This window comes from Phoenix dactylifera, chromosome 9 (assembly GCF_009389715.1).
Source record: "Phoenix dactylifera cultivar Barhee BC4 chromosome 9, palm_55x_up_171113_PBpolish2nd_filt_p, whole genome shotgun sequence".
In the NCBI taxonomy this organism is placed as follows: Eukaryota; Viridiplantae; Streptophyta; class Magnoliopsida; order Arecales; family Arecaceae; genus Phoenix; species Phoenix dactylifera.
In genome coordinates, this window is record NC_052400.1 from 11,845,310 (window position 1) to 11,871,696 (window position 26,387).

Sequence of the window (26,387 nt, forward strand, 5' to 3'; positions counted from 1 at the left end):
ACCACCCTAGATGCATTGAACCGTTAGATGGATATAAGATAAGAAGAGGCATGGCGAAATTATGGCTGCCAGGGGAAGTATTTATGAGTTCCATTTATGAGTCACTAAATCACCAATGCTGTTTGAATTAAAGAAGCATCACATGCATATGGAGCCCACCTCGTTAGGGTTTGCAAGGCCACTTTTTTGAGACGTCCATGGAAAATTAATCTGCTGTCCTGATACGACAATCCAGTGCAAATAGGAATTCCTTGTCTTGGATACCGAGCCACTTCAGTCTTGAATGACCGGATATAAATAATAATTTGGTATTATTCTCGAATATACCTGATATAGATTATTTGCCATTTTTTGATAAAATTTGGGCATTTTGAGGACAACAAAAACCAGCACCTCACATTGCAACAACGGAAAATATTTTTTCTTCTAAAACAATATTTAGACAGCCTTTTTTGCAAAAGACCTTATTGAACACTTGCATTATATGCCACAAAGGCTAGAATTGTATCATAGCTAAAGTAACAAGATTTGACGTTATATCAAGTGTTCATGAGGCCTACGACATGAATATTATATAGCATCATTTGACGGAAAGTAACACATATTGCATACGTTCATTTGTATTCATATAATTTTTTTTAAAGATTAGAAGCAACATCAGCAAATAAGAGCATGTTGATTGTTGACCTTACAAAAAAAAAATGGAACGTTTCGGACTTAATTATTCTTACTTCAAGTCATTTTTATTTGAGAACAAACAGTATGATCAATATTTTGAACCATGAAAAGAGGCAACAGAACCATTGCAACCGCAGGTCATTCATTCAATAATGTTTGGACGCTGGCAGAAAGGAGGAAGAGGACATTAGTTAATCTCCATACATCACTGCAGACCAATTGGAAAGCTGGGAACAAGTCGGACTACAAGATTGGAACCAGACCTTTCTATTCTTCACTTTAATGTAGCATAAACAAACAAATAAGAAGATTAAATGAACTAATTGGGGATAGGTTTTCCATGGATATCACTGTCAGTAGCACTATTGCCACGGTTTAGTGATTTGTTTGATCCAATTGCCTCACGGACTCAAATAAGAGTTTACCGAGTGGCTAGGTTGCATAAAGTATGTCCAAAAACTATGCAGCTTCGTGCACGTGAACAATCTCTTCATATGACATAGAATGAGGAGAACATTCTATTTTACAATTCGAAGAATAAATTATTTTACCTCAATTCTAGCTTGTGGCTTGATGCTGACCACTTGACCGGATTAAACATAATTATTGCCTTCAAACTCTTTTTTAAGCAATAACTTGGTTTTGAGAACACCACATCATTGTTGCTTGTCCGGATTCGTGAAAATAAAAAAGATTTTTTGATAATTAGCTATTAATTTCTTCAAATTTGCGATTTTTCTACTGAGACAAGCATATGACAAACTACATTTCTCAATAAAAGTAATTTTTTGAAGCAGTTTTCTTTACATCCAAATATATCTCATATCAACAAACCAAAATATTCGGAGAGGATTTAGATGTTGCAAAATCTTGCAAAGCAGTCTCTTTCTTTTTTTTGTCATTTTGAATAAAGATTCCATATATCAAGCCAAGTACATATGCATATGCTAAGATAATTATTTCAATCGGAAGATGCTAAATTTATTTGGTTTAATTGTAGATATCCTAGAGAAGCAAATCACTTATTCATGATTTTTATTATCTCTAGCTTGTTAATTTATTGCCGGCCTGCCATTCAACTTTCTGTCTTCACTCCTCACCGTATGGGCCTGTCGTCAACTGGGACAGGAAAAAAAAACTGTTCTCTCCTAAATGTTGGCATGAAATCCGGAGCTTTACGAAGAGTGAGCAGGCGAGCCATGCCGGCGGCCTGGGGCGATGGGTCCCACATGGAAGCAGATGAACACGCCTTTCTGGATGCCGCCGCGACGCTGCCGACACGGCTCTCCGGTTATCTTAAGAATATAATTGGAGATCAAATGGTGGTTGTTTTTCCTTAGAAACCCTGATAGCTAATACTGTGATACTCAGATACTTCATTTAATGCATCGTTTCTTATTAATTTGACTTGTAAATTTCTTGCAACAATGACGCTAGTGAATAATTCTCAGACATTGCTATATATATATATATATATATATATATATATATATATATATATATATATATATATATATATATATATATATATATATATATATATGAGCTAAAACATGGGATGCGAAGGAGCATCAGTAAGGCCAAATGGTCGTTATGATTGCCAGGGCTCGTTTCCAAGGTTTTCTGCATACGGATAATCCTGTACAAGTTTAAGATCGGTCGCAATGATGCACACCTTGACACACATACATGACTTAGAACAGCACATACATGCCTTTTCTAGAGATATACCTAGGCCTTATTTATGAGTTATTCGCACCTTATCTAATTTGATTTGCAATATTTGTCGATGCATAATTTATTTGTCATACACTAAGTACGTCATGCCGATACACACGTACTCGGTGTCCAATACACACAATTTGCTACCTGATCATTTTTGGCATCGCTAAGTCTGGTATTCAGTTGCACACTTGTTCTTCACTCGACACATGCATGTTTTGCTATCTAGTCCATTGATGCATGCCTAACCAATATATGGTGCATGCATGATTATAAATATATACTCTCGATACTGCATGTGGATACTTATCCTTTATCCTTGATATTATAATGCCTCTTTTGATTCTTTAGTGGTGCCAATGACGATAGTCAGACCATTAATTCCTCCAAAATTCTTTGTAGTCCCTCAACCAAAACATACGACCACCTCCATGTCTTCTTCTTCATCTACCTAGCCTATAGCCATATACATGCCCTCTTGCTGACATCACCATATTTTTCACCAACCGTCTTATCCGCTCCACTCCAAATTCATCACCATCGGTGCCATTGCCTCTCTCCTCCGAGTGGCCACCCATCATATCCTCCTCTGCCGAGGTCGGCCTTTTTGTCGTCCTAACTGCCTCGTCTCTAATTATATCTCTACTTATGCCCACTCTTTCAGAATCCTATAACTTATCTTCAAACTCATCTCCATCTTCTCCGCCATCATTGGAAACACCAACCTCAACGATGAGCCCTAACACAAGTTTTCTCAATGATGGCCATGTTCCTTCCCCAACTGGCCTTCCTCACCGCGTCGAGCCGATCATGATAATTTCCGGCACTGTATATATTTTGGGTGCTAACACAAGAAAACATGATGCAAGTCATATGCGGGGATAATTTGGTGTATGAGAGTAAACATAGACGGAACTGTAAAAAAAAAAAAACAATCCAGCCTTTTTTGTAAAATAAATTATGAAATATTTTTTTTACACAATCCACTTATATAAATAAAATTAATATTATTAATATATCTAAATAAATTGGATAGTTAGATATAACTATTTGATGATCCACCAGGCATGCAACAGAGATGTGCATGATCGATGTTATCTTTTCCTTTAGTAACGTACTGTTGGTACATATTTGCACTTCGACCTAGACCGTTCGAGTAAGGTTAGCATGTCCGACTAGCCTTTCTATGTATTCTTCACTTGGGTCTACAAGCCCAATATTGGGCAGCTGTGAAGTAAAAACTCATGGAGCCGCCAACCCCCTGTTTTGGCCATCTACAAAGCTACAAGGTTACACCGGAGACCCTGGTAATACGTAATCAAGTCAAGATAAGCTGGGATCCCATTTCGGAGCTCATGCTCCCACAGAACACAAGATAACGCCAAACAGTGATGCCAACTGCCGTCGATAAGTGCACAACCGTATCACCCGTCATCACGTCCCATCCCACCAACCCCTGCGTCTTCGCCCCATCCCTCCCTCTTCTTCCATCCAAACCCAGAAACTTTTCTCTCCCCTCAACCCCGCTGCTTTATGCAAACCCCCAGGCACCGTCCTCTCAGCCCCAATCCACGTCCGCGTCCTCTATTAGAGAAAAACACCTCTTGCTCGCAGGGAGCAAAGAGGGAGAGAGAGAAAAAAACCATCAACTTATAATAAGTACTATAAATCCACCCACAAACACCGCAATTAACTTATAATCAATCAAAATGAATATTTATTATACCATCATAGTTTACATGGATCACATATCAGATTCACTGTTACTTTTTTAACAATCCAGATTTTCACCTTAAAAAGATTAATGAGAAGATATTTGAATTTTTTGATACTGTGTAGATACCTAAAATCTACTAATGCATAGCTAATATAGAACTAAATACACACCTCCTCCTACAATAAAATCTAGATGGAAAATGTATATAAAGAAAAGAAAGCCAACGAACAGGCAGCTGAAAGATGTTTGAAACTTGAGTTCAGAATCATATTAAGATTACCCATAAATAATTGTCAGATAGATGTGATCGTACTATTAAAAAGAAGAAGAAGAAGAAGAATTGACTCGAATTTGCCGTAGAGAATTGAAGCTCTCAGGTTGAATTATTTACCGGATGGATGGCTGCCTCTAGACAGCCAAAAATCAGTTGCTTGATTTCTCTTAAGCTCCACTTGTTCAATCGGCTCGCTCAGAGACTGTTTATATTAGCTACAGCATATGAAGGCAAGCGTCGTGGCCTTGCAAAATAGGGCAAACAGATGGGCTATATTTTCACTGCTGCCATTCCATCTCTTCAACCTACATGTTCTCCAAGCAAAATTTAAGTACTTAATAAGTGCCTTCGAATTTGATCTTCCTCGCCAAAAACATACCCACGATGAGAGCCCTCAGTAACATATGCGTGACACTCGTGCAACTCACCTAATTAATTCAATCTCAATAATATGGAAGCTCATTAGATTTTAAATAAGGAAAATATAAGACATACCATCACAAACAGTTACCCCTGTTTAACATAAATGCAAGACTGAAGGCACTAAATAAGTTCAGATGGGCATAAAGACACATTCTTGTTCCCTGAGACATGGGAACTCACAGATAGGCTCAAATTGAAAAACAGAGAGCCAGAGTTCCATCCATAAAATGTCAGGGTCATGGATGAAAGCTAGACTGATGATCCAGAAATCAAAACAAAGAATAATTTCAGTCACCTCTTGGTATCGTCTTTCAGAAACTTATAAGATGATCGCTTTCTAGACATATATGTGCCGATGGAGTAAAGACCTCTTGATTGTTATTTTAAGGGCCTCTCCACAAATAGGCATGCAGCTGTACCTGATACAAGTGGGGGAAAGCATGATACAAAAAAATAGTTTATTAAAAAGTTTATCTCTACCTTCCATGAGCATGGAAATCATAATATCCTCCTGAGCAATGATACTTTTTATCAACATAAGTCTTTATTTTGATGCAACGAAAAAATTTATTTAGGTAGAGCCTGCCCCAAGCTTTTGGTCAATAGCCAAAGCTTGCGATATCTTATAAGTGGATATGTTTTCTGGCTGTTAAGCCATTTCTCACTCAAAGCAAGTTCAAAAGAACCCTCTCCTGAGCTTGCCATCTTGCATTGAACCCATGGTATGCTGAACCGGCCCGTACCGGCCGGTTCAGCACATACCATATCGGTCCGAGCCCTGACCGGTACGGCGGAGCCGCGGAAACCAGTACATGGCCCGTAGATGCCGAACCCAGCCAGAGCCGAGGAAGAAGAAGAGAACAAGAGAGTGAGCGGGGGCGGGAGGGAGAAGGAGAGGCCTCCGCCGCCCCCCGCAAAGGACCGTGGGGGGCCGGCGGAGGCCCGAGGGGGGCAAGTTTTTTTAATTTGGAGATTTTTAAGTGACTTGCTGACTTCACTTAAAAGTCCTAATTTTTTTTCTGCGGCCGCGCCCCCGCGGGCTCCGCCGCCACCCCCCCCCCCCCCCCGCGGCCCTCCGCGAGCAGTGGAGGCCTCTCCTCCCTCCCTCCCTCCCCCGCTCGCTCTCTCTTTCTCTTCTTCTTCCCAGGCTCTGGCTGGGCGCACCCGCTTCCGCGGGGAAGAGCTGGCCGGTTCGGTATTGGTTTAAATTGATCCGAACCAGAACCGTACCGGTCCGATAGGCGACCGGTATGCCTATCGGTACCGGTACGGCGTACCTTAATTGAACCCACTACTATTAGATTGAGTTCGTAACATAAAGTTCATACCTGACTTTTGATTAACTGACAGTATTAAGATAACTTGCTAAACATAGAAGGCTGTCAACAAGTAGTTACCTCTATAACTATGCAGAAACACATTATGTAGACCAGTAGGACAAGTTATCTTCTCCAAAGCTGAAGGTCTTATATTGCCATTTTCATTTCTATCTTGTAGTGAGGGTCGTACCCAACAAGCTCGAAGTCGGATGCAACAAAGGAATCTACATCCTTCTTCAAAGGGTTGATCTTCAGAATCTGTGTTTGATGAACGAAAAAAAGTGGTAACATAAAATCAAATAATTGGAATACTACAATTAACTTCAGACCAACCATTTCTTCTTTTATTCTACTTAATTCTATTAGTAGAATAATTTACATAGCATTGCTCACCGGGAATGCTTTTGGTTGCTTTTGAAGCTGCTCTTCTAAAGGCCTCACATGAGTTCTATAAACATGAGCATCTCCTATAACATGGATAAAATCTCCAGGCAAAAGATCTGCATATAGAAAACAGCCATGAAGCAAAATAATAACAAAAGCACTGGTCCATGTAAGGAGACAAACAAATGTATATAGACAAAATAAAAGGAAAAGGATCATTAATGTGTAGCAATCTCATCAGTATGATTTTTTATGCAAATGGCTTCAAATAACTACAACAGAGTATATCCATGGTTCTATATGCATTATGCATCCTAGTTGGAATCCATAACCTAATTTGCACAGGTAGGGAAAAAGCAAGAACCAAGGAGATTTTCATCAGCCCAACATATTCTATAAATTGTCCCCCCAAAACCCAACGTGCCCACCAAATCCCAAAATAGAAATAATTAAAAAATACTGATAGAAGTGGATGACAGATTGAACAGCTAAATATAAGGTGGACTATGCACTAAAGCAAGGAACAGATTTCGTACCAAAAGGTTGATAACTAAACATGCAAGTAACCACCTTTAAGCATCCTTCAGACCTTCCAAAGACTACTACATAATACCACATTTCTATGCTTAAACTGGCTTCGTTAGATACATATGATGAGGATCCTAAATGCTAGAGGGAGCAAATTACTGCTGGAACATTAAGGCTTCCTGCAAGCTCCAAGCCTTTATTTGGCTGGTCATCTAGAATCCTCAGAGAAGAGAACCTCTGAATGAGGGCATCAAATTTGAATGAAAATGCACTTTTTCAGTCAAAGATGAGAGCATGGATCATGTGCTTCCTTCCTTCACCTAGACATTGTGGCAAGATTCTAGTTTTGACCGAGCTATAAATTGGTGTCTCAAGACATACAACCTTGGTTATTAGCTTGGAGCTCCCAACTGCTGTGTGATAGGGCTACAAAAGAATGGAGCTTGACATTCCATATAGTTCGGTAGGCATTTGGAAAAAGTCATAGAAGTATTCTCTAGAAAGTGAGACGGTGTCTTGATTATTTGTAGTCAACCATGCTCAACTTCTGATTTGTCAAAAGAACCTCCCAAAATACCAAACAATGCATTATTTGCAACCAATATACACCTCAGCACATTTAACTCCCAAAGAACCTCCCAAAATATCAAACCATTAAATATTGGCATCTATAAACTCTTCAAAAAATGTTTATTGCACTCCAATAACTATGTATTTCCTAACATGTAGATCATGCATAAGGTTAGCCAGTTTTAACAATCATATTCAGATGTATTGACTTGCTGGCATCAAAATATAATCCATACCCAGGCAGCTCATGAATATTTAACAGTTTCTTAAGCATAAAACAATTCAACAAATTCTGTGAAAACAAAGATAACATACCGCAAACTTGAGCAATCATGCATGTCAAAAGCGAATACGACGCAATGTTAAATGGCACACCAAGACCCATGTCTGCAGACCGTTGGTACATTTGGCATGATAGCTCACCATTCTCCACATAAAACTGGGGAGAAGCAACAACTTTTATAGATAGAAACAGAAAGAGGAGCATGCACTGAAAAAGTATGATTAAGATCTAAATAAAGAAAAATAAATAAACATAAATTACATGTGTGACAAAAGTCATCCCACACCAAGAAAATGTTTTCAAATATCACTTTCACATAGCTTCTAAAGTCTCTGAAATCATTTCACTCCCCCTTCCAGAGAGAGGGAGAGAGAAAGAGAGAGAGAGAGAGAGGGAGGGAGAGAGAGAGAGGGAGAGAGAGAGAGGGAGAGAGGCTTGCAACAAGTGAATAACCTAAACAAGCAAATTATCAAGCAGTAATAATAGATGAGATCATGAGCCTATTGATTTATGCTAAAGGTGAAAACCTTAATATTCAAAATGTGTTAAATGGCCATTTTACGGCAATTGGCAGCAGGTAAGGATCCTCAGATGAGAGGATTGATACCAATATGGATGCTTTTGGGTAAATGGAACCCTGTCCCCTGTTTTGGCTGCCATTTAACCATAAATTCTTGCCCAAGTTCCATTTATCAATTAGTCCATAATATACAATATATATACACCTTTTACATGGGCCAGGAATTAAAAATTAAATAGCCATAAAAACCGAGGTCCAGCAATAAAAATTTCTAGTCAACAAGTTCTAGATGTGCAGTCAAAACAACTGGTGGAGTTAATTTTCCTAATGCATTTGCTACCATTCCAAGTGCTAAAAAGAGTAGTTACTAATTGTCTTCTAAGAACATTTCTACGTTAATCTTGCATTGCTTCACAGACAAGAACAGGATGTGGCAGTAATGTCAAGGCTGGGAAATATAGAAATATCAATAGCTCATTTCAGACACTGTTGCTCCCAATGGGTTACACTTGTCCTCACTTTTTGAAAGATAAGGTTTAAAAGTTTCCAGGACTAATTTAATAATAAACTGTGCTTTAAGAAAAATGCATAAGCATACAACAACACCTGAAAATGATTACTGAATAACAAATTCAACAGCTAAAACCTACGGTGGTGCAACGGGTTCATATTATTTAGAATTTCTGCATAATCACTAACTTGTGCAAGCATGTGGCAAGGAGGAAGGGCCATTATCTTGAGATCTGAAGGATTCCAAGCTGAGAGAATGATGCGACGATCATCTGGATTGTTCTTTATTTTGTCAATTACATCCAATAGCTGATCAAATCCTTTTCCAGTGTAATCAGCATGCATGTCAGTGTATCTGCAAAATATGCGATTCTAGGTTAGAAGTTCACCAAGTCAGAGCAGAGATAGATGGACAGGTTTCCAAAATTATATCATACTCGGCACCAAAATGTCTCCACTGAAACCCATATATTGGTCCTAAGTCGCCTTCTTCTCTACATGATAACCCAACACTGGAAAAAGAAATTTAATGACATCAGATAGCAAGATTCGATGGAAATCAAAACATCAAATTTATAGTAAAGAAAGCATGGTGCATGCCTATCAAGGTACTCTCGTGATGCATTGCCATCCCAAATATGTATACCCTTTTCCTGTAAAACCTGTTCAAAAAATAAAAGTCTTTGTCACAGAATTGCATCCAAACGAAATAATGAAAAAAATTGGTTCAGAGCTATATGGCCACTATGCAGCTCACAGTTAAAAAAGAGACTTGTCCACTAGAATGTGTTAAAACAAAGACAAAACCAGCAAATTAAACTTCTATTACAGAATGGGATACAAAAGGATGTTAGTGTGCACCATATAATTCATCAAATAATTAGTCCAATCAGCAACAACCTAAGTTGTGGATAGCCTCATCAGAACATAGATCTTGAAAAAATATAGTAATTGTTTCCACATAATTGTCAAATATATATTAAGATTAGCTGGTCAATAGCAAGACTTCCTATTCATTATCCAGCTCACATTATAAAAGAACCAGAGCTGCAATCATGCGGTTCACCCCAAAAGTAGCTAGCCCAACCTTGCCAATCTTGGCCATCTTGAAAAGAGAGAAGAACCTGGTTGGATTCAAGAAAACTACATCCAGACCAAACCATTCCAGCTCATGTTCAGGTTGCCACCTTAAGTGACAAGACCCAACCTGATCCCACTACAGAATATCAACATATATATATATATATAAAACATACCATATGTATAGGTTTCAAAAGTTATCACAGGCATGCAATAGTGTGTAAGCGTTACATACTTCAACAAACCCTATAAACTTCAATCTAAAATTCTTAAATCAACCATCCACCACTTAGAAACAAGAAAAGATCACTTCATGACTGGACTGTCTTCAAGTGAACTTAAACCCTTTCCTAGTTATTATGTTATTTTGACTTGTTAGATAGTAAATTCTTTTGTTCCAGATCCCAATAACTCAATCCTATCTAATTTCATTTACAGTTGAATTGTTGGTTTCAGATCAACTTTAAATGTTGGTGTTCCAGATTGCAATATGTCGGATTAGGCTGCCATCTAACCAACTGCAAGATTGGGTTGAACTATGGTTCACACATGACTGAACTTGCCCCTTAATAGGCTTTTGAGCTCCAATCACTCTAATAGGTGCAATGTAGTCATGAACTAGCAATTTAATAGCCATTAGTACAATGCACCTGAATATGTACCCCACACACAACATCATCAGAACATTTACAGAAACATGTTTCAAATGCTGTGCAGATTACATAACAGGCCTCATTAATATAGAGTAGGTTTCATCAGCATCTTGTCACCAAAAAGCCACTAGGATAGCATAACCAGAAAAGACCATTTCGATGCCATTTTCTTCTAATATCATCCATGAGAAGATTCAAGATTGTATTAATCACATTGCCAAACATTTTTTCAGCATTTTTTCATCATTTCCAGAACTCAAAATATCTTTACCAAGCTTGAATGTCCATCAGGATTTCACCAAGACTAGTCAACTCATGCATGACTAATTTCTATGCATTACGATAGCAGAATTTTTTTCTTTTCTAGTGGAGTTATTGCAAATCACCTGATTTATCCACCATAAATTGTACATTACATATCATTTCTTCCTTAACCAATAAAAACATGAAACTACAGGACTAGCAAATAGAAACCAGCACTTGAAAGTTGAAACAAATCTTAGCCAATACAACCCAGGCAATTCGATAGATAGAAATGATTCATGAGCTAATCTAGCTGATAGAAACATTTGGATATAAAAGAGTATAGGAGCATTGAATTCGATAGATAGATTCATGAGCTAATCTAGATCACAGAAACATTTCCATATAAAAGAGGATAGGAGAATTGATGATGGTGGTGGTCATGGTGGTAGTGGTGGTGGTGATGGAGATATGCATCACAGCTGATATAAAATTTACCCATAATATGTTACCCACCTTTGCATTCGTCGAACCACTGATGAACCACAAGAGTTCTTCAACAACACCTCGCCAAAATACTTTCTGCAAAAGTGACCATATAGTGATATTCTGTGGTACTAGAAAATGAAAGAAAATGTACATCCATGTCATGTTGAACTTTAGAAGGCAGTGGTATCCTCTCCATAATTGGTAGGGTGAAATTACTAATCATAAGACCATAAGTAAATTATAGCATCCAGAAAGTAAAATCATGATTAAACAACTAAAATTCGAATCAAGCTTTTTTTGCATGCAGGTGCATATGGTGGGGGTTGTGGTCCACTGTGAGCAGACAAAGGAATTTTATATAGAAACGCCAAATTTTCCATAAAAAGACAAAGCAAAACATTTTTCAAAGTTTTGCAAAATTACAAAAGCTAAACGCAAACCCTGAATTTCTGGCAAATTTACAAATAATTCACCAACTAACGTAAACAACCAGGAAGCATCTGAGCATGTTCAAAATATTTTTTATTAATGTGTTTCTAATATCCCATATTGTCTCTCGATTCAACTGACATCCTTAAGTTTTTTTCAAATTTCAAAGTAATATTTTTAGCAATTGCTACCTGTGCACTTGCTGAACTAATTCCAGATCTCAGCTTTGTGATCATAAACTCTAGCATACTGCAGACACAAACATCAAGATTCAAACAAGATAACAGGTAGTACCTTGGTTGTAAGCAGCGGAAAAGATCTTCGCAAATTAAACCGCATCTGTAGTGCAGGCAGACAATTTTAAGATGCTTGTGTTTTTTTTAATGAAACAAATTTATTGGCACGAAAAGTAGACAAGCATTTACCAGAAAAACAGGCATACCTGACAACCAAATTTTGATAGTGTTCCAGTCCCTGTCCTGTCATTCTTTTGGGCACCATTTTCTATGATATCTTGCACAAGTCTAAGATACACATATTCATCATGTCTTTCATGTATTATTTTAGGAAGAAATGAGAACCTCTCAACCTCAAACTTGTTCAAATATAATTTATCATCAGTTTTTTCCCCATCATGCAGAGCATGAAGCTCAGTAGCCGAATGTCGCACACGAACATATGTCACAAAAGAATACCTGATATTGTTCTCTACCAATGGAAAGGATGAATACCAAGGTTGAAACACTGAAAAATCAATTGGAGGGATGAAAGTGTCACATTCAATGTTTGTTTCTATGTCTGTGAGATGAATGGCTTCACATTCAGGTGCGTTAAGAGATTCCCTGCAATTAATATTGTCAACATTTCTGATGCCGTAAATACTTAAATGAGTTAATTAAAACTCACCTTAATACCTGGCCACCACCTATAACGAACACTTTCTCAATTGACAAACAATAAGGGGTTGCTGCTAGCAGCTTTAAGGCAGAATTCATGCTTCCACAGATGACGACATTCTCAGCTGTTGCAATATCAAAACTCCCGGAGCGAGTCAGCACAACATTCAAACGACCAGGCAGAGGCCTATTCTGAAGAGGAATGCTTTCCCATGTTTTCCTACCCATTATCACAGCATTCTTTTTTACAGGATCTGATGTAGTCATAGTAACCTCCTTAAAAAATTTAAGGTCGGATGGCAGCTTCCATGGCAACTTCCCATCCTTCCCAATACCCATATCTCGAGTGCCAGCAACAACAACCTGAAAAGTTCTTCTAGGATCATGTTGCGTATTACCATTTGAAATGTTTGTGGGAATGTCACCAGCCATAACTGGAATGGAATGGCAATAGCTGCACTTTATCACTTTGTTAAAAATTCCAACTCCTAGGCAATGCCTCTCAAGTCCAATGCGAGATAAGCAACTTTTGCTCGAAACTGGTACAATCTGAACATAGTAAGACAACTAAATGAATTAGACATGATTAATAAAGGTTAAAGAATCAATGCCTCGATGCAACTAAAACACACGTCAACAAGACAAATAAGAAACATGGCAACAGTGAAACTGAAACTTGGAACAGAAAAGGATACTGTAAGTACAATATGCAACATGATGGAACGGCAAAAGCTGCAACATGTATGTACTTAACATGTGTGCTTGAGAAAACCTTGAAAGCTATCTTCCCAGAGAAAAAAATCCTATTGTCTTGTTACGATTTGAGAAACATGACAAGATCTGACACACCAAAAATGATGCAAATTCCTGCAGTTCAATAGTTATTAGTAATGAAATGTAAATATAATGCCAATACATAAAGTGAGGAACTTCACAACTTATCATGAACATAAAAATCTGGAAAAATCTGCAGTTCTTTTATGTGCCTATGAAGCCAGTCAAACCAACTTCGGCATAAATTTGTCTTGACATTAAAATCATATTCTTTTTTTAAGCAATATGCTGGCATAGCTTAATGATAAGATTACAAGACCATTAATTCAGAACAATTAATTAGAATTTATCAAATGACACCACAACTATGGACATAACATCAAGGCAAAGTTTTTTGTGTTTCACTCTTAGAGGGTACACCACAGGCTTCAATTTCATAAAAATGGACAACCAGTTTTCAGGTTCTCATGATGAATATATCTGCAAAACTAAATTCAGAAACTCGGCAGGGAAAAGCGAAATCCCCCTCCAATGCAACTGAGCGGCTCCTCTTGTGGCCTTCGGTAAAAGGAAGCAGACTTTCATGATAGAGTAGACACCCACTAAAAGATACATTCAAGAGACAGCTCAGTAGCGGGAGATTGATGGAGAATATAGAGAGGAGCTCGTTCAAGAAGAGCAATCCATTAAAAAAGCATTAAAAATGAGATTTTCCTCTAACGCTTCCACCAAATGAAGAAATTTCACCTTAAATAGCGAAACAGTGCTCGAAACTGAACAAAATGTCTTCTTTTGTCCTCAAATAATACACGGGACGGCATTCCTCCGTAATCTCACAACAAATTGGAGGAAACCTAGATTTTTGCGTACATTGATACAAAACACCGCCCAAAAAAAGACCAAAAATCCTGAAAAGAACTCGAAATGCAAACCCTACTCCCAGAAAATCCATACTTTAGTAATTTCCGGAAACCCTCGTCATCGATTCCAAACGAATAACAAAAGGAAAAACTAAAACCACATATCTACTACGATTCCATCCAAAAAAAAAACGCACAAATTCGCTAAGACCCCACACGAACCGATCATAAAGTCAAAAATCATCAATAAAAAATCAAGAAAAATGCGCGAAAATCAAGAATCCGGCGTTTACCTCACAAACTGAAGCGGGAAAACCCAACGAGGGCCTCTGAGAAGATCTCGGCCCACTCACTTCCTTCCGGGTCGCCGGCACGACTCCCGGAGACCTCTCCGCTTTTGCTTTCCAGAAGCCAGCCGGATTTCAAAGCCACTTCAGAGGCGGAGTGGAAAGTGAGCGTAACAGAAAAAGAATAAAAAAGAAAAAAGAGAGAAATTGACAGTTTGCAAATCAAAGGCTTTTATTGTTATAAAGTTTAATCTCAACAATCCTAAAACCCAGTCAAATAAGTTACTCAGCACCAACATTTAAAAGATGATCATGTAATAATAGACAGGGAACACAAAAGAAAAAAAATAATAAATAAAAAATAAACACCCAAGGAAATCCCGCATTACTCCAAAATATGAGAGCTCATCGTCCCAAGAACCCAGAAACCTCCGCTCAAAAAACCTCCAAAAGATTGAATCTTTCCGCACTTCCCCGCAAAAAGAAGCGTCAAAACACAATAAACCAGTAAATTCACGCTACCTCTCGGATTAAAACCCCACATCCGCCAACTTCCAGGCCATAAATCATCAAAACCGCCATACAAACAGAAAAAGGAGACCAAGATTCAAGATTCCACTACCTGGTACCGCGCTTGGATGCTTTTCTTGCCGGTCGGGAATGGCGCTCGTCGCCGATCGCCGGTTGCCGGTCGAGAATGGCGCTCGTCGCCGATCGCCGGTTGCCGCTCGGGAGGGCGGAAGGTGTTGGGAAGTGGGAAAGAACCCTAGCCGGCCTTGAACACTCGAAGACTTCGAGGAGTGAAGAACCGAAGAGAATTGGGAAAGGGAACGGCGGAACGCGGATCGGGTTTGCCTGGATCCGGGACCTCCTGGCTATTATCCAAATACGCATGAGGCCATTTTGCTGCCAGTGTCCGGATCCGTATCGGATCTGGTCAGACACGGTCGAATTATACCCGACCCGCTTCAGCCTTTGGCTTCACGGACCCGACTATAATTGAGTCGGGTTGACTGGGACCCCTGAGTTCCGGTCCAGATTCCTGTATTTCTTCACTCCCGAGCCCTCCCCAATTAACGATGTCTGTTTTGATAAAACCCAATTAAGGAGGTTTAGAATTATCAACATGCCTAGGGATGGCAAAATCTGATTTAGATCCATCAACCTGCATGAATCTAACACTCATTTGGTTTGCGAGAAGAGAAGGTAGAGAGTATGGTCAATAAAAAATTTAAAAAATATATTTGGTTGAAGTTTTCAAAAAAAATATTTTTTCTATGAAAATAAAATTTTCATATTCATAAAAAAAAAATCTACATGGGCCTAGAATAGGGCCATTTTCACGTGTTGAAAATTATGATAATTTTTTTTTCAAAAATATCCTCAAGTTTTTACATAAAATGTATAAAAAAAATTTCTTTACTAAAGTCATAATAAGTATTTTACATAACTTTTTCATAAAATATATATATGCTTAGCCAAACACAAGCCATTTTCAAATATGCTATTTTGTCATAATCAACCAAATATGTAAAAAATACTTTTTCAGACATCATATACTCGGATATCAACTTCCAAAAAAAAATATTCTAATAATGAGAAATTTTTCTGTGAACGAACAAGTCCTAAAATAAATAGATTTTAGTTAACTATTTCAAAAATTGGATTCGCACCCCTTTTCAAGTGAAAGAGATTTAAAATTGCTAATATAATCTACAGATGGTAAAATCTAATCTGGACCTGCCACATGAACCCACCTGAAGCAAATAGGTTTGTGTTAACTATTTTGAAATTTGGGCCTCATTTGTCAACTCCGGGCTAATATATTTGTAAATGGATTGGTTTGCATGCTTTTGGGTTTAATGCCAGGAATCAATGAGTCATTAGAACCAAATTGGTTGGAAATTAATTGGCTCCACGCGGGACTTAGAAAAGTCCAATTTCCACCGGCTGAAAATTTATGATATTTCTTTTTAAAAAAATATCCTCAAAGTTTTAGCTCAAATGCGTAAGATTTTTTTCATTATTAAAATCAAAATAGTTATTTTATATAACTTTTTCAAAAAAATATATGCTTAACCGAATATAAGTCATTTTCAAATATGCTATTTTACTGTAGTCAACCAAATATGAAAATAAATATTTTTTCAGGTATCATATATTCAGACATCAACTTTTAAAAAAAAATATTCTAGTGAAAAACATTTTTTTTGGTGAACTAAACGAGTCCTCAAATAAATAAATTTTAGTTAACTATTTCAAAAATTGGATTCAAGCCCCATTCCAAGTGATAGAGATTTAAAATTACTGATATAATCTACGGATGGTAAAATCTGATATTGACCCACCAACTTACATGAACCCACCAGAAGCAAATAGGTTTGTGCTAACTATTTTGAAATTTGGGTCTCACTTGTCAACCCCAAGCTAATTAATATATTTATACATGGATTGGTTCATATGCTTTTGGGTTTAATATCAGAAACCACTGGGTCGGCTGAATCAAATTGGTTGGAAATTAACTGGCTCCTAGACCCATGAACCATATTGAATTCTCTTATTCGTAGTATATGGTTTAGTTTATTAATGAAATATCAAAAGCTGAGTCAAACTAGATTGTCCCAAAACATGACCATGATGGGGACTTAGGAGTTGAGTAGCCTTGGGATTTGAGGTTTAGGGCGAGGATAAATCCAAAATTTTTCTTTTGAGATAATCGAAAACATAAATCTATTATAAACTAAAAATGTAGTTGGTCAGGACTTTCTTTCTACTTGGAGATGAACATGCCTGAAAGCTCAGAACAAATCTCGGGGTGCCTAAGATATTACATTAGCTGAAAATAGAGTAATCAAACAATAACGAGGACAGTAACATGATATTCAAAAACAATTTATTACCATCAAACTATTCATTTTAAACAGATGGATAAGACAGGATAGAGTGTAGCCGAGGCTACAGTAGAAATGATCCATTGTTACTGCTACTCTTAAAGTATGATCCAACTAATAAACTACTTGTGAATAAAGTTGAAGTAAAAAATAATTAAGGATAAACTGAACTCATTGATGTGCTGAAGATTTTTTTTAGCATTACAATATGACACATGTAAATGACTCCCATTAACTATTTTGATAAGACAACCTTGGTGAGAAAACTAGGCAGGGAATAAGAGAGAGAATATGGGTGACGGGATCCAGACAACCATGATAAAATAGTTTGGCCTCAGAGTCCGAGACAATGGAGACTAGAAATTATAGTACAGTCAACAAAGCAACCGGATATCAATTTCTTTTAAATATGCGCTGGCGCACCCGTTACTCTATTTCATCCAACTAATCTTGATTCCATTTAGTTTGGTAGGTTCGGTACAACTGAACCTATATAAATTGTCTGAAATTTGCTAAAGACAAATCACCTATATAAAACTTCATATAGGTGTTTCTATCAAGGAAAAATTAGGCCCATCCTAATATGGATACAGCATTTTATGTTTATTCTATGTTCACCTTTATTCTCACTCCTTGATTTCTATGATCATTTTAATACCCACGGCTAGTAATTTACTTCGCTCCATCAACGACCTATTTGACCGCAATGAGGCCAGTTTTTCACAACCCGTAGCAGATCCAGAATAGGTGCATGTAATGGTAAAATTAGCTCCGAACCGAAATCGAATATATATAACTCTTCATAAATTTTCTCTTTGTCTTTGTCTTAATCACTTTATTCTTAATAAAAATTCAACATGTGAAAGCTATAAGCCGTGATGCTTAGATATTTTTTTAATTTAAGAAATATTCGGCTTTTTTAAACAATAATATTTTTGTTTATTATGTTTTTATTATTCTTGATAAATCAGTCTATTATATCTTATATCTTCAACTATTATTTATTTAATCTAGTATGGACTATGAAGTACTAAAGTTTATTTTTATTTTATTTTTATTTAGTTAATTTGCATTAAAATAAAAAAATAGCTTTATCCGACTCGATCCGTCTAACCCTTTCTGTCTAACCTATCCACTCTGCCCCGCTCCGAGACGAGTATAGAACAAGTGTAAATAAAGGCTGATCTGTTGCCATTTCTATTAATATAATGTCCGACCTATGTATTTGAAGGTGCAAATTAAGGATAACCATTTACAAACCAACAAAGAAGATCAACCATCCTTTCGTGCCAAGGGTACAACCCGAGCCGAGCCGCGGGCATAAAAGACCTAATGTTTACAAGCACTTGACATAAAACCTTAGTTGTGTATTGATAAAAAAAAATATAATGATGGACGGACAGACCTCCTGGCATTAAGTTATTTTATACGAATCAGCTACAATCGGATACAGTCAATAAAACACTGTAAAAGAATTGCACCAAACATCAAATGCTGATTGTGGGATGGCAAATGAAGTCTCCTTAGGATAATAAAATGCTGCAGATGTGCAGGAATTAGTTATCCGCTGTTACACTCAAGAAAAAGAAAAATATACTATAGCAATTAAATATTTTTATTTCCTTCCGCTTATTTTTTGGACTGAAATTGTATTTGGGGCCATCTGAACTTCTTTAGGATTTAATTAGGCTAGCCTAAGTTTAACAAGCTAAGGGCACAAATAGATCGAGCTAGTCCATCAGGCCAGCATGACACATTGATAAAATAGTTATGTCAGGCTATAATTTCAGACCATCCTGATCCGGTAGTTCAGCATTTTAAGCTCGATTTTTTTTTCTAATGTTTTAATACTATTTGGAAGAATCTAAGATTCCATCCAAAAAATTAGTCGGAAGATATTATTTAAGTTTATTAATTATATATACTAAAATCTATTTAATGCTATCCAATGTTGACCAATGTGTAACTAAGGGCTCGTTTGGTTCGCGGGAAAAAAAGGGGAAAGTGTGGTCAACGGAAAAGTAATGAGATGCCTCTTGTTTGGTTGGAGTTTTCAAAGGAGAGAGATGAGAAAGTTGTATTCTCATGGAAATATGATTCCCATATTTTATGGAAAAGTCTTTCCCATGAGGCAGGAATCATTTTATTTTTATTTTTTCCAAAAAGTTCCTTTAGCATTAAAGAAGCATTAAAGACCTAATTTTTATTAAGGGCATAATAAGAATTATACATAACTTTCTCAGAAAAGTGGAAATTTGTCGCTTTCCCATGGTCAACCAAACATGCCAAAAGTACTTTCCTAGACATGCTCTTTCTAAAAATTTGTTTTCTAAAAATCATATTTATAGGAAGGAAAAAAAAAAAGCTTCCTGCGAACCATACCAGCCCTAAATACATTCCATATACCCTTACACAGTCTCTCCTCCCACCAACCCCCTCTTCGATGTGCCATCTCCTTGATGCAGTCAAGTCGCTATCCCTCTTTATGGTTGATGGTGGAGTATTGACGCTGGAGTGAACTCTCTTCTTAGTTGTGCGAGAGAGAGAGAGAGAGAGGGAGGGCCCTGATCCCGACTTGGCATTGGTAAACCATGTTTCTTCTTGTTTCTGGTTCCTTGCTGAAGGTAGCTAGTGGTCTTTGCCACCTCTATTCCTGATTAAAATCTTTTTGTTTTTTTGAAAAGCCCAAACTAGTGGTTGTCATTAATGGTAACTTGTGAAGTCTTTCTCTCAGATAAATACTTCTGAGAAAATCTTTGACACTACAAAAAATACTTGCACAAGATCATCTAATTTGGACTCCTTTCTCTCATGGGGCACTGCACAAAAATGTCATCATGCAAACTCCTTATCAAAAATCTTTGTAAAGCTTCTTCTTCTAACCCACAAAGATTTGCAAAGAGTCCCAGACTATGATATAGCAAAGCTGAGGCAGTGCGAAGCTACAGAAGCATCACCATGTCCATATTACCCACCTAAGATAACCCATCTTCAACACATCCCTCGAGAAAAGAGATGAACTGGGAAGAGATTGGTAAGAATCAAGTGGCTATCTTCTTCTGTAGTTCACACTAAGTTGCAGAAACTGCTTCCATGTGAAGTTACTGTGGGTTGGTTTGGTTTGCGGAAAAAGAAAGGAAAAAAGTGTAGTCAATAGAAAAGTAAATAAATGCCTCTTGTTTGGTTGGAGTTTTAAATAAGAGAGACGAAAAATTTATATTTTCATTGAAATATGATTTCCACATTTCAGAGAAAAGTCTTTTCCATGAGAAACATAGAAAAGTTACTTTTCCGTGATCTAAAAATTGAAACATTTTTATTTTTTCCAAAAAAGCCCTTCAGCTATCAAATCAAGGATCCTTATTTGATACAAAGCATTAAAGACCTAATTTTTATTAAGATTATAATAAAAATTGCACATAACTTTTTCAGAAAAGTGGATGGTCAATCAAATATAAGCACTCTAAAATTCTATTACTTTTCCATGGTCAACTAAACATGCCAAAAGTACTTTTTCAGGCATCCTCTTCTCAGAAATTTGCTTTACAGGAATCATATTCGTATGAAAGAAAATGCTTCCCGCGAACCAAACGAGCCCTAATTATTAGATAAAAAACTCTACCGCTATTTTTTACATCAAAGCCAAATTGAGCTGGCTTCAAATTCAAAATTCGTGACTGTTACGGGGGAACTAAGCCGCCATGCTCCACGTGACCGGCACGCGCGCCCATGAAGACTACGGCTGTCCTTTGATCCAGCAATCCGACCCCGAGTCGGACATCTTCGGCTCCACAGCCCGACCTCGAGTCGGCTGCCCTTCGATCCAGCAGTCCGGCCCCGAGTCGGACATCCTCGGCTTCGCAGCCCGACCCCGAGTCGGCTGCCCCTTAATCTAGCAATCCGACCCCAAGTCGGATATCCTCAGCACCGCAGCCCGACCCCGGGTCAGCTGCCCCCTGATCCAGCACTCCGACCCCGAGTCGGAGATCTCTTGATAACGACAGGCTGCTTCCCAGAGGCACGCCGAGGCCTCCTGCTCCACTACTCCCTGCAACGGCTGTACCCGATGCTGTTCCACGATCTCCTGTATCAGCCGTACAAAGCGGAACTCCACTACGCCCTGTCATGGCCGTACCCAGCGCTGCTCCACGACGCCCTGTAACGGCCATGTCAGTGGCCACTCCATCGCGCCCACGATGACAAACCCCCCTGAGAGACCCCCCAGCCAGGTATATATGCGGCTGGGGGGAGAAGGGGGGTAAGCAATATCTTCCAGAGCATTCTCTTGCTTGCGATTATCATCTCTCCTCCTCCTCCAATCTTCTCTGACTTGATCGTCGGAGGGCCCCCACTACCCCAGTGGTGGTGCGAGGCTTGCTTGCAGGTTTCCCGGTGGAAGGTGGAGCGTAACCAACACCAACCAAGACAACTCAGACGGAACCCCGTTCACACCGCTGTGTCAATCGTTCTCGGTTTGGACCACCAGCAACAGTTGGCGCTAGAGGAAGGGACTGATCTCAGAGCGATCGTAATGGCACGGCGAGGTGGTCGTGGAGCTTCCAATGCCTCCGGTCGCGGGGCCTCTCGCGCCTCCGGCCGGGAGGCCGCTGCGTCTCCAGCACATTCTCAGCAACACTCCACCGTTCCACCCCCGATTCAGATGGTCGAAGCCGCTCAGTTCGACCAGTTAGCCCAGCAGGTCCGCACCCTCGCGGAGGCGGTGCAGAACCTGCAGGGTGTGATGTCTCGGGCGCCGCAGCGGGCCCAGGAGCCGCTGCTCCCTGAGCGCTCACCTGTCCTCCTTAACCGCGCTCCTTCCTCTCCCATGGGGAGGAGCGCCGGCGCGAGGAAGATTCTCGAGCACGGTCCATTCTGCCGGGACCGTCCCATCGAAGCTGCGCGGGGTACAAGAGGCGGGCCCGGGCGCGTTCCCAGACCCCCCAGTCCTCAAGGAACCCACGCTCCAGTCGGTCCCCCTCTCGGTGCTCCTTGTCTCCCACCCATCGGTCGCGCTCCCTGGACCGGCGGGTGGACGATCTCCACCGACAACTCCAGATCCTGAAGGGCCACTCTAAAGATCCCTTCGCCGACTTGGAGATCTCCTCCCAACCGGCGCTTGCCTCGAGGATCCTGCGGACCCCAAATCCGCCGGGATTCAAAATGCCGGCGATCAAGCCCTATGACGGGGCGGCGGACCCGCGGGATCACGTGGAGAGTTTCAGGACTCTTATGCTCCTCCATGGAGCATCAGATCCTCTCCTCTGCAAGGCCTTCCCGGCGACCCTCCGTGGCCCAGCCAGGGCGTGGTTCGCCGGCCTGGAGGCTGACTCTATCCAGTCCTTTGACCAGTTCACTCGCCTCTTCATCAGCCATTTCGCCGTCAGTAGCCGGCGGCGATTGGTTTCCGACTCCCTCTTTGATGTCCGGCAAAACGAGGGAGAAAGCCTGCGGGATTACCTTACCCGCTTCAACAAGGCTACATTGGAGGTCCGGAACCTGAGCCAGGAGGTGGCTCTCTCAGCCCTGAAGCGTGGCTTCCGGAAGGGCAGACTCACCTTCTCCCTGGACAAACGCCTGCCGCGGAGCTTCCCGGAGCTGTTGTCTCGGGCGAACCAGTATGCAGACGCCGAGGAGGCAGCCGCCCACCGGAACAAGGAGGCCGCCGAGGCCCCTCTAAAGCTCGGAAAGAAAAGGCGAAAAGAGGCACCCCAGAGGAGGAGCCCGACGCCTCAACATCGGCGCAGAAGCCCATCACCGGCGAGGAACCACGGCGCCCCACGCCCTCGTTCTCCGCACTGACGCTTCAACCGGTACACCCCACTCCTGGCCCCCCGGGCCCAGATCCTTATGGAGGTCAAGGGGCGGGAGAACCTCCCGGTCCCGAGACAGATGAAGAAAATCCCTGGGAGGAGGCCCTCTCGAGCGTACTGTGAGTACCACCGAGACCACGGCCACGACACCGAAGACTGCTTCCAGCTTCGGGACGAGATCGAGGCTCTCATCCGCCGAGGGCGTCTCGGTCGATATGTAAACGACCGACGTCCCCCCGCAGACCCGCGTCCGGCCGACCCGGCCCCTCAGGAGCCTCGGGAGCAGAATCGACCCGTCGCGGGGCGTGATCCACACCATCACTGGGGGCTGCTCTCGGCCCGTGAGGAACGCGGGGGGCTCGGTGGAAGCATCAGGGGTGGCCGTCGCGAAGAGGCAGCGGGTCGGAAATGTAATCACTTTTTGTGATGAGGATGTAAAGGGGGTTCAGACCCCCCATGATGATGCCATGGTGATCTCCCTCACTATGGCGAACTATGATGTAAGGCGTGTTCTTGTGGATAGTGGAAGCTCAGCTGATATTTTGTTTTACGAGGCCTTCCAAAAGATGAGCTTGTCCCGACAAGTGTTGCACAAAACATCCACCCCCCTCATAGGATTCACTGGAGACGCTATCTCGGCCGAAGGCGTCGTTGAGCTGCCTGTGACTGCGGGCGTTGCACCCGCAGAAGCCACGGTGCGGCTCGGGTTCTTGGTCGTCCGTGTTCCCTCGGCCTACAACGCTATCCTCGGACGACCCGGACTGAACGCCCTTCGCGCGGTAGTCTCTACATACCATTTGCTAATGCGGTTCCCCACGGCGGCCGGGATTGGAGAGGTCCGAGGTGACCAACCGACCGCACGGCAATGTTTCCTAGCAACTCTCAAAGGGAAGAAGCCCGTGGAGGCCCTAAGCGTCGAGTCCCTTGACGCCAGAGACGAGGTGGCTTTGCGGCACGGGGAGCCGGCCGAGGGTGTGATCGAAGTTCCCCTTGAAGAGGGTCGCCCGGACCGTACGGTCCGAGTCGGTGCCAACCTCGACTCGGAAGCTCGGCTCAGGTTAGTGGAATTCCTCCGAGCCAATGCTGATGTATTTGCCTGGTCGGCGGCCGATGTACCTGGGATCGACCCGGAGGTCATTTCTCACGCCCTCAACGTCGACCCGACCCACCGACCAGTAAAGCAGAAGAAGAGACACTGTGCCCCGGATCGGATCCGGGTGGTCGACCAGGAGGTAGACAAGCTCTTGGAGGCAGGATTCATAAGGGAGGTCAGCTACCCCGAATGGCTGGCAAATGTCGTACTTGTCCGGAAGGCGAGCGGAAAGTGGAGGATGTGCGTCGACTACACCGACCTGAACAAGGCATGCCCCAAGGATAGCTTTCCGCTTCCGCGGATAGACCAACTGGTCGACGCGACTTCCGGATATCAGCTGCTGTCTTTCATGGACGCCTTCTCCGGCTACAACCAGATAATGATGGCTCCACAGGACGAGGAGAAAACTGCCTTTATAACAGACCGGGGGCTGTACTGTTACAAGGTAATGCCCTTCGGTCTGAAGAATGCTGGCGCCACTTACCAGCGCCTCGTCAACAAAATCTTCAAAGGGCAAATCGGCCGGAACATGGAGGTGTACGTGGACGATATGCTGGTGAAGAGCCGCCATGCAGACCAGCACATCGCGGATCTGGAGGAGACTTTTGCCACCCTGCGGAAGTTTCGCATGAAGCTGAACCCAGCGAAGTGCGCCTTTGGCGCTTCGGCCGGGAGGTTCCTCGGTTTCATTGTCAACCAGCGGGGGATCGAGGCCAACCCGGACAAAATCAAGGCCATCCAAGATATGTCCCCTCCGACCAAAGTGAAGGAGGTTCAGGAGCTCGCTGGAAGGGTCGCCGCACTCGGACGATTTGTGGCAAAATCGGCCGAACGCTGCCAACCGTTCTTCAAGGTGTTGAAGCGCCCGAAAGACTTCCTTTGGACGGCCGAATGTCAAGTGGCATTCGACCAACTCAAGGAGTACTTGGCGTCTCCTCCCCTGCTGTCCAAGCCGCAAGAGGGGGAGATGCTCTACCTCTATCTGGCGGTCTCCCCAACCGCAGTCAGCGCAGTACTGGTTCGGGAAGAGGCAAAGCTCCAGAAGCCTGTGTACTACATCAGCCGGGTCCTACGGGATGCCGAGACGCGGTATACGAAGGCGGAAAAGATCGCCTTCGCGCTGCTCACCGCGGCCAGGAGGCTTCGCCCCTATTTCCAGGCTCATCCTGTCACCCTCTTGACCGATCAACCACTGCGGCAGATTCTCAGCAATCCTGAGAATGCGGGACGGCTGGTGAAGTGGGCAGTAGAACTTGGTGAGTTCGACATCCGCTACCAGCCCCGACCCGCCATCAAGGCCCAGGTGCTCGCGGACTTCCTCGCTGAGTGCACTATGCAGGAGGCGGAACCTAGGCCGCCGGAAACACCCAGCCTCGACCTCCCAATCTGGACGCTTCACATTGATGGGTCGTCGAACCCCGAAGGTGGAGGGGCCGGGCTGGTCCTTACCAGTCCAGATGGAGTGATAGCCGAGTATGCCTTGAGGTTCGGATTTCCAGTGACCAACAACGAGGCGGAATACGAGGCCCTAGTCACAGGACTCAAACTCACCAAGGAGCTCGGCATCCGGCGTTTGAAGGTCTTCACCGACTCCCAGCTGGTGGTCGGGCAGGTCCGAGGGGAGTTCGAGGCTCGGAGCCCGACCATGCAGAGCTATGTCTGGAAGGTGCAAGCACTCATTCCCGACCTCGGCAGTGTTGACATTCAGCAGGTCCCAAGAAGCGAAAATGCCAGGGCCGACAGGCTGTCCCGCTTGGTGGACGCAGACGCGCACAACTTGTCGAGGGCGATCTACCTGGAGACCCTGGATGCCCCGAGCATCGGCGAGGCCGGAGCGGTGATGGCGATTGATCCGGAGCCATCTTGGATGGACCCGCTCGTCGCCTACCTCGCCGAAGGGATCCTCCCAGAGGACGAAGATCAAGCTCGGCGACTCGTCATGAAGTCCGCCCAC

The 26,387-nt window shown here is 41.9% G+C and overlaps 1 protein-coding gene across 5 annotated transcripts; it reads right to left on the minus strand.

The window, feature by feature from the left end:
- Positions 1 to 4,834: 4,834 nt before the first annotated feature.
- LOC103701887 (bifunctional dihydrofolate reductase-thymidylate synthase-like) lies at positions 4,835 to 15,473 on the minus strand. Of its 5 annotated transcripts, none has more exons than XM_026802490.2 (14): positions 15,262 to 15,473; positions 14,646 to 14,783; positions 13,491 to 13,585; positions 12,729 to 13,267; positions 12,265 to 12,664; positions 12,117 to 12,161; positions 11,421 to 11,486; positions 9,529 to 9,590; positions 9,366 to 9,440; positions 9,118 to 9,283; positions 7,931 to 8,054; positions 6,527 to 6,633; positions 6,212 to 6,391; positions 4,835 to 5,233 (listed from the first exon to the last, which is right to left on the minus strand). In XM_026802490.2, exons 4-13 carry the CDS (start codon positions 13,148 to 13,150, stop codon positions 6,281 to 6,283), a joined length of 1,578 nt encoding a protein of 525 aa, XP_026658291.2. In that variant the 5' UTR covers positions 13,151 to 13,267; positions 13,491 to 13,585; positions 14,646 to 14,783; positions 15,262 to 15,473; the 3' UTR covers positions 4,835 to 5,233; positions 6,212 to 6,280. The 5 variants fall into 5 exon arrangements, with proteins under 5 accessions (XP_026658291.2, XP_038985966.1, XP_038985967.1 ...); XM_039130038.1 differs by having other exon boundaries at positions 13,473 to 13,585; XM_039130039.1 differs by lacking the exon at positions 14,646 to 14,783 and having other exon boundaries at positions 13,473 to 13,585.
- Between the last annotated feature and the right edge of the window lie 10,914 nt (positions 15,474 to 26,387).

What these genes read in the sequence shown, in the direction of transcription:
- LOC103701887 (XM_039130039.1), bottom strand. Translation starts at nt 13,150, where the DNA reads ATGGCTGGTGACATTCCCACAAACATTTCAAATGGTAATACGCAACAT. An exon ending in GGTGGTGGCCAGGTATTAAG is followed by an intron (nt 12,665 to 12,728) that starts GTGAGTTTTAAT and finishes TATTAATTGCAG; the next exon opens with GGAATCTCTTAACGCACCTG. An exon ending in TATCAAAATTTGGTTGTCAG is followed by an intron (nt 12,162 to 12,264) that starts GTATGCCTGTTT and finishes CCTGCACTACAG; the next exon opens with ATGCGGTTTAATTTGCGAAG.